Consider the following 13,652-nt stretch of genomic DNA (forward strand, 5'->3'; position numbering starts at 1 on the left):
TATCTCTATATACCATCTAATATTGGGCATCCTGGACCCCAAGTGCTTCAGTGCTGCAGAGAACTGAAAGTCAGTCTAAAATCTTTCAAAGGACTGTTAGCAGGGAGGAAAGTGAGAAGCTAATGTGGCAAGCTACTGGGAGCCATTTGTTAGTATGCAAGAACTCAGCACTATGGAGCTGTATGGAATATTACACCTCTAACTTTGCATGAGGTTGTGATAAAAACATTTAGTATTTCCCACCAGGCTGTCTCCCAGCATACTGAGCAAAACTTGAGAAGGATTCTTCAGTGACTCACCCTATTTGTTGCCCAAAACACCTGACCAAGAGCAAAGACAAGAATATTATTTCTGGGCTAAATCATATTCTTTTCACTGAAATAGTATATACCAGCTGCCACCACATTCTACCCACTCGGAAAAGGGCAAGCTAAGTGGGGGTATAAATAGTACTTTGGGAGATATTTTCAAATATTCAGGCAAAGAGCTAGACACATTACCTAGATCAGATAGAATGGCTCATTACTGGCATGGATTAAAAGCAGCTTTTCTGAGCTTCAGGTACATCCTGCAGCATGCAGATAAAGATGTGTATCATCTGATTTCCTAGGTTGAGAGATATAACTGTGTCCTTTCAGATACAGAGGGATTTAAAATGGGTTTTTTAAACTTTGAAAATGTGTGATATCTTGCATTTTGCGTGTTCAGCATGCACACGTGTTAACTGAAGGAAAAAGTCTTATTCAATGGAAGCTTGCAGGAAAGGTGTTAAATCTCAGTTTCTCCATAAATGAGAAATATTTTCCAGTCATTATGTCTCCTTCTTAACTTGGCATACATACAACTACTCTGTGCTTTGATGTGCTCATTTTGGACTCAGAATGCTGTTTGTACAAAGAGCAAGGCATGAAATAAACCATTAAAAGGGGCAGAACTGTAACTATTCAGCCAGGGAAAAAAAGAGCAGTGTATTTCTCAATTCTGCCAATATGAACAAAACTTCACATCTTTGCATTTTCTTGTATTTATCTCAAACTTGCCACCATTTGCTTAAGGAAAAAAAATGTACAATAAATTTGAGGGAGGTTTTTTTTTGCTAGCCCTGTTTCTTAATATAGCCATGTCTGAATAGGTCTTGAAGAATTGCTGTACAGAAAAACATGGCAAGGATAGATTCCACATAAATGATAAGCCCCACAGCACCACAAGTCATACAGTTCAAGACATCTGCAAATCTAAACCAATTGTGGTTGTGTGGGTTTTATGACTGACATCAAGCTTCAAGCTTTGAAAAGAATATGAATATTAATTATCTGTGACCCTGGGACCCTCAAAACTGATTCATCCATCTATGTTAACTGATGTCTCATAACAGATTTGGGAACAGGAAAATAATCTTTGTTTCTTGCATGTTAGAGGGAGGAGGCTCTGTTGGAATCATATCAACAAGTAAATCTGAGAAACAGAAGTTTTAGCACTGACTTGGATACGAACAAAGTTGGAGAAAGACTGAGAACTTCAGAAACCCCCATTCTTCGTGAACAAATAATAACAAGCAAGTTAGTACAGTGCCCTGAGAGAAGTTAGCCTATAAAGCCTTTATAGGACAATCGTACTCTTTGAGTTTTAAAAAGCTTAGTCCAAACCCTGTTTCAGCCGTACAGTACTCTAGGGTTACACATAAGTAGCCAAGGTCAGTCAAAAAAACATGTAGAATGTCTGGATATCTACAAGCCAATCACGAAACCTACCAGGCTAATTATAAACTGCTGGTCTCAGTCAGTTATTTCCATAACAGGTTCAAGAAGTATTTCCAAGCACTTACTGGATTGCTTATCTTCCCCTTGGGTCCTGCATCTTGCCCTATTTAGACTACTTTATGTACAAACCTCTTTGTACACAGCATTTATTTCCTTCTGCAGGCCAAAGGACTTCATTTCTCTTTTCTAAAAGAAAACCAAAAATGCCCAAAGGCCAAATAACATTCTGTATACAAGAAGCCTGTTATAGACAGATACGTGTAGTTGGAGAACGACTGTCCGAAGTGTTCAGCTGCTACTGATTTCAGAGTTAAATGCTAACAACTACAGAAAATCATATGAGGTGTCTTTCTGCTGTTCTATATGCCCAGGAGACCTTTAAAAAAATTGCCTCTTCCATGCTGAAATCTCTCAGTGAACAGAAGAACACAATGAGGGGATCAAACAAACTACATACTTTCTGCAGCAGAATTTATCCCTAAAGAAAACTGCAGCTGAACCCTTCACAATGACAGTGTTTATAGCAGATAAGAGGGCTTATTTCAAATATTGCTGAGATAAAACGGCAGCACCTTTTCTGGAGAAAAATGCCTGCTTCCAGTTTGCTCACAGTGTGGGCAGAGTGATCTTGGGTTTGCACCTGCCTAAGTGGTCCCACGCCCCGAAATCAAAACACATCTTCACAAATACAGCCTCCTAAATCAAAAGTTTATCTGTGTTGTCTGTTAAGCTGAACAAAGGGCAGACTGCATTTCTTCTTGAAAAGTAAGAAGCCACTGCATAATGTCTAATGAACAGGATTGGAGTGGGAGATGGACAAGCTGTAAGAACTAAGCTGCTCTCTTCCTGCTAACGTCAGTAGAGAAACACTCTAATGCAAGGATCATTGTTAGCATAGTGCTCCACTGCTGGAAGTGATAACACAAAAACCCCCACCAATTCAGAGCCCATGCTAGTCCCAGCAACAACCCTCTTTTCCCCACTGCTACCTTAATAGAGGTGATGGTATAACCATTTAGTTGTCCTTGATCTCCTGCCCACTGTAAGCCAAATGAGGATCTGTTTATAAGAATAGAGAGGCATGTATTATTTGCAATCTAAAAGGGGCCTGGATCACCTTCCATTTTAAAGTGGTAAAAAATCCATTTTAAAAAAGGGATCTCTGAGAGGAGCTAGTGAGATTGGTTAGACAAAGAAAAACATCATAGGAACAAACCCATGTGGCACTATTTCTTTGACACAATGAAGTCCCACAAGGGACCAAATGATGCCCAGGGTTTGCAGCCCATGTTTCACTGAACCACATCTGAAACTATCAAAGGGAAAACAACTCCCGAAGACAAACAGATCTGGAGGCAGATAGAAAAATAAGGAGATCACAACATGCATTCAGAATTTTTGATAAAGGAAGAAGATCAGCAGTTTGTCTGTTTGCACACATACTTGGTACGGTGAAGTACCTGCTTGCTCTACTGGCCTTGCCACATACAAGCTGGGATGCTCTGTCAGGGGAGAAAAGAATCCGCTTCCACTGGCCCTTTTGTAAGGCCTGTAGTAGGTACAGAGCAGCAAAGTGGCTCTTACAGAACACTGTACAGCTTCCAAGCACAATGCTGCTTGACGTACAGAAAGACCACACTTGCTATTCTTAGAAAGGGACCAAGGATATGAGGCCTGGATTAAGCAGAGCTCTTCTCCTTGTCCTTTTCAAATTCACACAGAAGTAAACAAACATCAAGTCCCAAGTAATGTGAGCCGGACACTTCTATAGTACCACCTCATCACAACTGCTTTTTCAGAGCCTGCTGTTTTATTTACAGACTCCCTTTCTTCCTTCTCCCAGCCTGCTTCCCCCTTCTTCCCAGCAGAAGCAATGACATTTGTATGCAGTCTAGTCTAAACTGGCAGCTTTTGTATTTTGCATTTTCATTTCCGTATTGCTCTAAAAGGATTGTTCAGTTCCGCGTAAAATGTTCTTACCATTCCAGGTGATTTTCAACAAAGGCAGACATGGGGCTGATCTGTACAGTGTAAGTGTCGTTGGCTGAATACTCAAACAGCCCGTAATAGGGATTGAAGAGCTCCTGAGACAGAAGGAAGAAGAATTCTCGGGAGGGGCCACTGTAGTCCAACCTGGAAAGGAAAAGGTAAGAAAGATAAAATGAGTCTCACTCCCATTTGAGCGAATTTTCTGGGTTTTGCCGACATTGGCTGCTGTCTAACACCTACCCTGTGGCAGCCACGTGTTTCTAACACGGTGTACCCCTCCTTTCAAAACTTGGTTCTGAGCCCTGAACAAGCCATGGTGCTGAACCTTCACCAGCATCCAGGCTGATCTGGGAGGAATTATAACTCAGACACATCCCTTAAGTAGTTTCTTTTCCTTTGTTCCAAAGGCTTAGTAAATCAGAGGTACAAAGTTTTTTAGCGTTTTCGTGGGTGGGTTTGACCTGCCTATGAACACCTGGGTTCACAGCCCAGACAGCCCAGGCTGGAGCAGAAGTTGCTTTTACTCTCCTACACTGAGATGTAACCAAAGATACAATCCAGCTCCAAGGATGCTCTTAGCTAGAGGTATAACCTGAAGGTCAATGCTGAACAAAACCAAGGCCCATCAGAACTGTCTCTTAAGGTAGAACGGTGGTTCCTCAGTTGTTCCCTCTAAGCTCTTCTACTTTTCTGAAAATTTCAAACACATGTGGTACATCTGAAGATCTGCTTTGCTGTTGCATGATTTTGCTCTGTAGAGAGTCACCTTTTTAACTTGTGCTTTTTTTTTTTTTTAACTCAAATTTAAATCAAGCTGTTTCCAATTATCTCAACTTGGGAAAAAAAAAAAAAAACCCAACCCAAGAAACAAACCAAAAAAGCTTCACGAATGCATTAAATCCAACTGTGATGGATTTATTAAAAACAGATCGTCCTCTAATAGTGGTAGGTAGTTTTTTCAACCTAAAATAAACGTGCATGTAGCAAGCAATATGAACAGATAATTTGTAGCCATATGTCACGTGTGCCGGAAGATTTTCAGAGATGGGCACTACTCCTTCTACTTAACAAATGTAAAGCGAGCAGAAAACTGCAGCTGGATCAGAACGTTCTGTCTTATGTTTGAAGTTATGGAAGCATAACCACAAGGTGTTGAATGATTGATCTGTGCAATTAGAAATGTGATAAAGGGCAGGCCGGCCCATCCTCCTCTGTTTCACTTCTGGAGATTCAGTACTTTTCTCTTTGAGGAGCTTTAGCTCTAGGATCATGTGGTGAGACTAAAGCCACAACAGCAAAAGGGGATGGTAATAAGCCCACAAGAATCACTGGTGCTAGTCATTTAACAGATCTGTTCAACAGATATTAAAATACTGGGCTAAGCCTGATGACGACTGGAGTGAAGAACTATGAACAGCACTTGTTTGTATTCAAAAACCTCCAAAGGAGAGCCTAGGTATTGCATTTCTGGGCAACACATTAACTCATCATAAAGCCTTCACAGTTCATTTTTGATGACATTTTAGCTTTGAAACACATGGGAAGCTGTGTCCATACAGCATCAACTCTTCTTTTCAGTAGGGAATTGATATTTTGGAGTCCCTCCAGCAGAATCTGTATTAGCATTAAACAGTAGAAACCTTGGGGGAATGTACCTTCAGATGTAAATGAATCAGTGAAGAATGAATGAATTTGCAAATCAAATTGGTTTGTAATTTCTCCTGAGGACACCGTGCCACACACAGTAGAAGTTATTAGAGATGTGGGGAAAACAACATGACTTTGGCTAGTGTTAGCACACTAGAACGTTATTCAAAAATGCAAGCTGAAGTATGCTGCATGTTTATGCTTTACTTGCAAGCCAGAGGCAAAACCAGCTGTGAAAGACGACCTCTGTTAAATAATATTGCATCCACGGAGCATAAAAAGTAAGAGTTAAGAAAACCCCTGACACTGACGTCACTGAGTCACCCTCTGAGATTGGTGACTTCTGTTTTCCACTGGACCTAACGTCCCCAAAGTCACCTTGGCAGAAGCTCTTCACTTGACATGCGACCTCAGAGCTGACAGTGTCAGCAGCTGCTGGACACTCCGAGAGCTGCCCCAGAGCCTTACTGCTCTGGCACCTTTGGAACTGAAATCTTACCCATGTGGTTTTTTTGTAAAAAAAGAAACGTTATATGCAAAGCTATTGAAATACAATACGTGCCCTTGTTATATGGAACACTGGAAATATGCACAATGGTCTTTCCATTATAAAAGCATGTGGATTAAGCCTCAATTACAACACAGCTCTTGAGGTGAGTGAGCCAGGGTGGCTTTGAAAGATTGTTTAGACTTGGAAAGAAAAGGTCAGGGGCTGGCTTTAATCACACAAGAATGGCTCCTGGATTTGAAAGGCTGGCAGAAGGTTTCCTGAGAAAAGGTCTTCATAAGACACTTCTATTACTTTCAGCTTCCAACTGGGTGAATTAAACTGTAAGGACTGAATGGTATTCACGTTTCTCACTTCAGCCAGAAACAAGAAGTCCACATATGGATAACAAATGGTCATTGGATGGCATGCAAAGCAAAAATTTTTGAAGCAAAACCAGATCCATTTTGAAGAGTTAGAGTAACAAAGGGGATAAAGGTCTGGTCTCTAATTACAGTCCTGAGACTGATTCAGTGTGTAAACACGGGTCTGTAGTTCAGTTTTGCCTTCCAGCCAGTCAAAATACCTATGGCAGCAAGAAGACATCAGATTTAACCACTTAAATTGTCACTTGGAGACATGTAGATGGAAGGTGCTATAGGAAAATGAAGCATTATTGCTATTGTTGTTTTTAACAAAGGTTTGAGCTGATTAAGATGAATCATTTACTCAGAGGTAAAACAAAACCAAAGAAGCATTACATAACAAGAGAGTCTCAGCCTTAGTCAACAGCTACTTCAAAACTGATAGCATTTTGTGGTTCCCTACCCTTCCTCGCCAACAAACGTGACGTAGAGTTTGTTCCGCTGGAGCTCCTTGCGTGAATATGCCATTACCTGGTTGAAGGTGCCTTCCAGCAAGTGGTCACGCCGTATAATTAACCTGCAAAGGGAGGCAGAAATAAAGACCTAATGATTGAGTCTTGTGTGAGCCTGTGAGGCTGAGGGTAAGAGCTAGTAAAGAGAGATGTTCATTCTCAGAGAACTTAATGAAGTTGCATCCACTGGTGCACACGCTACTTGAACATTATGGGTTTTCAGTGAGTTGTCTCATTAGGCTTTTCCATGTGCCTCAAAGGTGAACTTTTTCACAACGCTGTGATCAGGTTCAAAGAGCTGCTCTACCGCTAAGCGTCTCTGTAACACCCTCCGCGTACACATTGCTATGGCAGAAGGGGCTGTGAGTTTCCTGCATATATGAGGTCACAGCCTTCTGGGATTGGCCCCACACTCTTCCTGGATCTAATCCAGTGAATGCCCACAGAATTACTGCTTCTGTAGCAGGTAAGCAAAGGGAGTATCAACCTCTGTTTAGACAGTACACCTCTCACTCCTCCGCCAACCTCTAAAATGACTTAATGAATAGTACATTTCAACATCACCTGTGCAAGAAATCCCTCTTGTTCATGGACATTTTAAGACAGACATTCTAAAATGTATTTCGTGTGTGCCTTGAAGCCACTTAGCAGGACACCAAAAGTGATAACCAACGGCCGACTCCCCAGCTCTGTGAGAATATTTTGATGATGATGTTTCCCTGGAATACATTGCTTGGCTTCACACTACTTTTTTCCACAACAGATGTGATTTGGTAGGAAGCCAACCCAATGCATAAATTCAACCAGATGCCCAGGAAATACCTTAGAAACACATAGTCCTTTGGCCAAGTTGGATAACTAGGTGGAGCACAAGTAGGTACAGACTCAAAAACCAACTAACAAGATGCCTGTAAAGCGAATCCCACAACCAAGTGACAGAGATCCCCAAAACACATGAAGAGAGGCAGAAACCCCTCTAGTTCAACTTCAGGAGTGCTACCAACACAAAGAACCACAGAAAGTTAAACTGGCATATCTGGGCAAACTTCCGTAGGGTCATACTCTGGTCCTGAGTTATACTGATATGTAGATCCAAAGGACTGGGAGCCCTTCCATCGTTACAGTGGCGTAGATTTCAATAATCTTTGGTGGACATTTGCCTGAATGGATGGTTTTCCTACTAGAAAATTATAGGCAGGAATAGCAACATCCCGGTTAAATAGGTAGGGAATGGGAGTGTAAGGCAATATCAATCTATAAGAAATAACACTTTCACACAAAAACCTCTCGAAGGTCACACTTTTGCAGGACATACTAAGACTTTATCTTGCCCTGATTGTTCATTTACAAAGTGCAGTCTCTGGTGTGCTTCCCACTCCGAGTGCCTTCATTCATGGATAAAGATAAAAGACGCCATGCTTTTGACTTTTTGAGTGACTTGTCATAATACTCACTTAATTTTACCTGGACCTTGCCCATACCCTTTGGCTTCAAGTTTTCGATAGAAATTGCGCAGCTTGGCTTCGAAGTCCCTCCTGTATGGAGAAGGTGCTCTTGCACTTGCTCGCTGCAGCCCTGGTGGGAAAATGAACAGCATCCTAAAGTATAAAGGGCTTTGAAATTTCCAAATCATGCAGCTGATGCTTCCAGACAGAACAGGCTAACAAATGCATGAGGAACTTTTCACAGGTATACATGGCATTCAGTATTATTTTTGTTCTACCTGGCATTAATGGAACTGTAAGTTCCTATCATTCAGTGACTGCAATGACTTCTAGGGTCTGTATCTTCTTCACTAAAAGAATTGTTAAGCTTGCCTTGTGTGAACCTGTGCGTTGCCTCAGCCTTTAACTGTGATCGATCTGAACGGAAATTCAAGGATCAGAAAGGCACGAGAAAGACTGACATGCATAACTCCCACTCACAGTCACTGCTATTTAGGTTTTCTTTCCCTTTTTTTAGAGATCTCTCTCCTCTGCATCGTACAGGAGATCCCCTTACTTGGCAGGATTAAACCTCTGGAGCTCAAAGCAATGCTCCTCACTGGAGCCTAGCACCCTCGCCAAGCTGGGAATCGGGTTTCCCTGTGTTAATCTGACTGTATATTAAACACTTCCAGCTATCAACACAAAACCCCTTTGTGGCATCAAGAAGGATTTGTGTCAGCAAGAAATGCTACATTTTCCTATTATGATTCACACATACAGCAGATTTTTAGCAATTTGGCACCTGTTTTGTTTTGAAGTCTGCATTTTCAAAGTAGCTGATCAGTCCTTTTGTATAAACAAGTGCCACGCATAAAGGGTCAAAGAATGGATCCATGAAATCCCATTTCCCTATCTCATTACAGAAGACAATAAAAACAAGCCCTTTTATGAGAAACCTGGCAGGAAGTCCTCCACAGGAAGGGAAAAAAAAAAGGAAAATCACATTCACTGGGAGCATAATTTATCATGGTTGCCAGGAGGGAAGGACATTACTAATTGTCTCTGCTGGTGAAACAAAAAGGCATATTTACATGCAGTGCAAAGAGAATCCCCTGCGATGCTTCTTTTCTTCTGTTAGACATTTCTTCCCCCAGGACATAAGAGAATGGGTGTTCTCATGGGCTATGTAACCAGTGGCAGAAAGAAGCAAGCAGACAGTATGTTGCCAGAAATGAGTATTTGCCCTTCTTGTCTTTTCACAAGAACAAGTAAAGACCAGTGCCGCTCCTTTAACATTCTCCTTAGTCATGCTGCCACCAAATACTTAGACTTTTGTCTTGCAGGAGACTTATGACCTGTCCTGACGTAGAGGAGGGGAACTGTATCAGCAATGGTGTTAAAACTCACTGATGAAAATGGGACATTCTGACAAAACACTGCCTTCCTATAGACAAGGGCTCAGCATTTAAATTCTTCACATCAAAAAATCTTCTAATTTTCCACAGCCAGCTCCGAGATTTGAATGTCCCTTGTCCCATTAATTTTGTTTGAAACCAGATAATTTAAATTAAGCTTGGCCAAAAATGGATTTCTTCAGATCACATTTCTGTCGGTTCTCTCAGAATGGCCACTGGATGCAGCCATGCAGCGAGACTGCAGTGGAGGTAGTATATCTTGGCAAAAGGGAGACATTAGCTCCTCAGATTTCTATAGCATAAACAATAACCACAGAGACATGCCACAGCTGGAAATAACCTTCTCAGACAGCATGGCTTTCTGGAAAATATGAATCCTGTCAAACCTAAGTTAATGGGCTCAACACGGGAGGTCAGACTAGATCATCAAGATGATCCCCTCAGGTCTTAAAATAGATGAGTCTTGGGAAGAAAAGTCTTTGGAATACCGAGTGGAGGAGACTGAACTTTAAAGGAGCACTGGAAGTATTGCAATACATCTTTGATTCGGAAGCTGCTCTTCGCTCCTATCACAGAATATGAATGTGCTTCCATGTCAGTGAGTTATATTTGGAGTGCACCATTCTCATATCCTAATCCTTTCCAACTACATAAACAGCAGGAAAATACCTTCTTCCATATGGGCAATTTCTCATCTATGTGTTTCAGCTACTGTAAACATTTCAACAGATATGTAACAGCAATGGCAATTGATCCAGCATAAAAGCAGCCGGGGTCAGATTAAGAGTGAGCACTGGAATTAGCAGGCTGGCAGCTGATGGCAGCTCTGAATCTGCTCCTTTGTATCTATTAGGAGAAATACCACAAATGCAAGATTTTGTATTGTTTTCCCCATCCCTTTACCTGGAGAATTCTGGGGCGATGAACAGGGTGAGCAACGAGGAGAGAAACTATAACCAGGATGGAAGGCAGCCTGCAGTGGTATGTAGGACATAATATCCTCTTCGAAAAGGCTGCATGGAAAAAGTGACAGGAAGAGATTTTGTTCACATTCATCACATGAAGGAATATAAATATGCAGTATGGTGCAAGTCTGCTGCGGTCAGAATTTTGGGTGCATCTCTGAGCTTACAGATTCATAAAATCCACAGGTTTACCACATCAGGCATGGTCACCAGTAACAAAGAACAACAAAATGAATTTTATTAGATGCTTCATGCTAACACACTGGCTCAATCTGCCGATACAGAGTAATGACCCAAGGCTATGTAGTAAACAGGGGCAACTTCAACGCATTAGCAGCCAGAAGAAAAGATACACACATCTGTCTCTCAGGTTGTTTTTCTTGGGTTATACATTTTCATATAGCTCAGCTCTTTGACCATTCAGATTAAGTTGAGGGGAATAAGCTGTAAACTTTGTGCATTAGGCAGTGCTAAGCATACCAAAACCACCTGGGTAATGCAATGGTTTCCATGTAAGAACAGGACAACAAAATAAGTCCCTATCTGTGCTGAACAAAAGTAGCTAGCGCCCAAAGACCAAGCTCTCTGGTCCTAATAAAAACTGAAGCCTTATCTAGGTTACCCAAGCAATGCTCACTGCACTGTACATCGAGGTTTTATTAGTGTGACATGGTCCTGCATGTGTGGGCAGCACTGCTGTGGTAAAACCAGAAATTTCATGATCAGTTACATTAGTCATTTGCACTGAGAAAGACAAGGTTTTTCCTCTTTTTTTTTTTTTTTTAAAAAAAAGGAAACAAGAATTTTTCCACTAAAAGGAAACATCTTGACCTGATTCTTTTTTATCTGCTACCTGACAGTAACAGCTACATTGACTAAGCTGGCTGGGGACAGAGTTTACTGCACTGATGGAGGCTGCCTTTCAGGAAGTAACAGTTGACAGATACACTCTGGCTGTATTATTTTGGGTGACTATCAGTAAAAATGAATTCTACTCTAATTACAAATGACCCGGAAGACTTAATAAAATCTTTTCAATTATGCTGAGAAAAAGCCAGCCAGCTTCTCTGGTACCATAAGTAATTACATTATGCTTTTGATCAAATTGATTACCTCAGCAGAATTACTAAATCTGCATCACAAGACAACTTTTCAAGCCCATGTGTACCCTCTGTCCGAATGTAATGGATCTTCTCCCTGTAACATAAATGGTATTATTGAGAAGAAAGAGAAAGAAGAAAACCTGCCACTATCAAGGCGTGAACCATGCACACAGTTGTTATTCCTTGGTATTTTGCCAGTTCCCATTTCTCTCCTTACAAAAATGGCAAACAACTGCCTGATTCATTCTCTAATCTCACTAACAAACTTGAAAAAAATATCTATTTATATCACTCAGTTCCCTGATACAAAAGCAAGAGATTTTATACTGTATTTTAGAAAACAGAGTGATTCTTAGTCCTACAAGCGCATGTGTAGTGCTAAGGTCACTGACAGACAGACTTTTTGTTTAAGGCTGCAACTAATATACCACCTTTCATTAAGAGAATTTCACATCATACCACTTCCTTTACCTCTGTCAGTTCTATCTGGCAAAAAACACTCTAACATATATTTGATATTAAATGATCACATAGATGTTATACAGTACATGTGCAAAATCATACAGTTTGTTGTTTAAAGGAATGCTAATAAGGAATGGGAAACAGGCTAGGATCCTACCAGCAAGATGAGGATAATGGAGATGGAGATCTACACCCCAAGTCTGTCAGTGTGCTTCTAAAGCATATTGCAGTGTCCAAGAATATTTATTCTAGTATCAAGTCAAGGTTGTGCTTTAGCACCTTGCTGGGTGAGGCTGCAATGTATTGCAGAATCAAGCCCTGTAAAAGATCGACATTTGTCTCCTACGAATTTGCTTAATACATGCTGTATGAGTGTGAGGCGGTAGCCTGGGATCACTCCTGACATAAGGTATAATCAAAGCAATGACCCGGAGGCGAAGGGCTCAATATCCTGTTACAAATCTCATTACGCACTGGCTAAGCTGTCTAGTCCCTATCACTAGTCAATTTTGTTCTCTGCTCAAAAGGAGATAAAAGCCACATCTGTTCTCTGAGAAATGAGAATTCAAACTACAGGTGAGAAAAAAAAATTAGTCTGGAATAAATTGATGGTGAAGACAAAAAATTCTCAGTTACAGAAATGTACATCATGAATACCGGGAGCATTTTTCATTCTGTCTCCCTCATTTTATTTGAACGCATTAATTCCTCCAGGAAGGAAGTCTAATCCTTACACCCAAAGAACTCTTTGTCTGGCTCTCACAGGTAAGCTGCCAGCCAGTAAGACTATCAGCAGGAATTGCGCTGCAGGACCTTGAAGGCTCTCCCCTTGCTCTTCCTCCCCTCCCCCGCCAGTCCCACAGCCACGTCTTTTACTGCACAGTACGAACTAGATTCTTGGTCAAACTCTTAGCTGGTGCACACTGGCATTGCTGAGGCTGACTAACGCCAGCTTAGGTTCTTGGCCAAAACAATTAATTTAACTTTTGGAATTAGAATGAGTTTAAACTGTATTGGCTTTTGGTTCTGTTTTTTTTTTTTTTTTTAAATTTTATTTTATTTGTTTTTTAAACCTGTTAGGAAAGGAATGGGCATAAGAAAAAGAAAGATACAATTTAATTACTTTGGAAAGAAGTACCATTAATTCATATGTGAGAAAGATTAAAGACAAGAGTACAATTTACTTCATAATGTTCCTATTTCTTTACAAAATCTAGGGTGACTATGTCCATGCATGGGTGTAAATCCATCCATTAGGTAAAATCCTGGTTCTGCTGAAGTTATGGGGGTTTTGCTGCTGACTTCCATCCAAACACAATGTTACCCCTATCTTCTGAAAAGCATAGCTGCTGCTACTCAGTAATACTTAGAATGGAAATGTCACTGTTCGCCCATAGTTATTTTGGTTCTTTTTCCTTCCTGAGTGTCTGTGGAAAATAACTACGGTGACTACACAGATTCTGGTGGTCCACACGAACCCTTTAATGGTGACAGGTCCATAGGGGCTTAAGTTCATCTTC

At 41.0% G+C, this 13,652-nt stretch overlaps 1 protein-coding gene across 2 annotated transcripts in view; it reads right to left on the reverse strand.

Moving 5' to 3' along the window:
* Positions 1-13,652, reverse strand: part of HECW1 (HECT, C2 and WW domain containing E3 ubiquitin protein ligase 1) — a 258,174-nt gene that overhangs the window by 31,645 nt on the left and 212,877 nt on the right. For both annotated transcript variants that reach the window (XM_056337048.1, XM_056337049.1), the window contains 5 exons: positions 11,681-11,764; positions 10,506-10,615; positions 8,215-8,335; positions 6,712-6,825; positions 3,741-3,893 (listed from right to left, as the gene is read on the reverse strand). In XM_056337048.1, coding sequence (XP_056193023.1) covers positions 3,741-3,893; positions 6,712-6,825; positions 8,215-8,335; positions 10,506-10,615; positions 11,681-11,764 — 582 coding nt within the window. The remainder of the gene's footprint in view (positions 1-3,740; positions 3,894-6,711; positions 6,826-8,214; positions 8,336-10,505; positions 10,616-11,680; positions 11,765-13,652) is intronic.

This window comes from Falco biarmicus, chromosome 4 (genome assembly GCF_023638135.1).
Source record: "Falco biarmicus isolate bFalBia1 chromosome 4, bFalBia1.pri, whole genome shotgun sequence".
Lineage (NCBI taxonomy): Eukaryota > Metazoa > Chordata > Aves > Falconiformes > Falconidae > Falco > Falco biarmicus.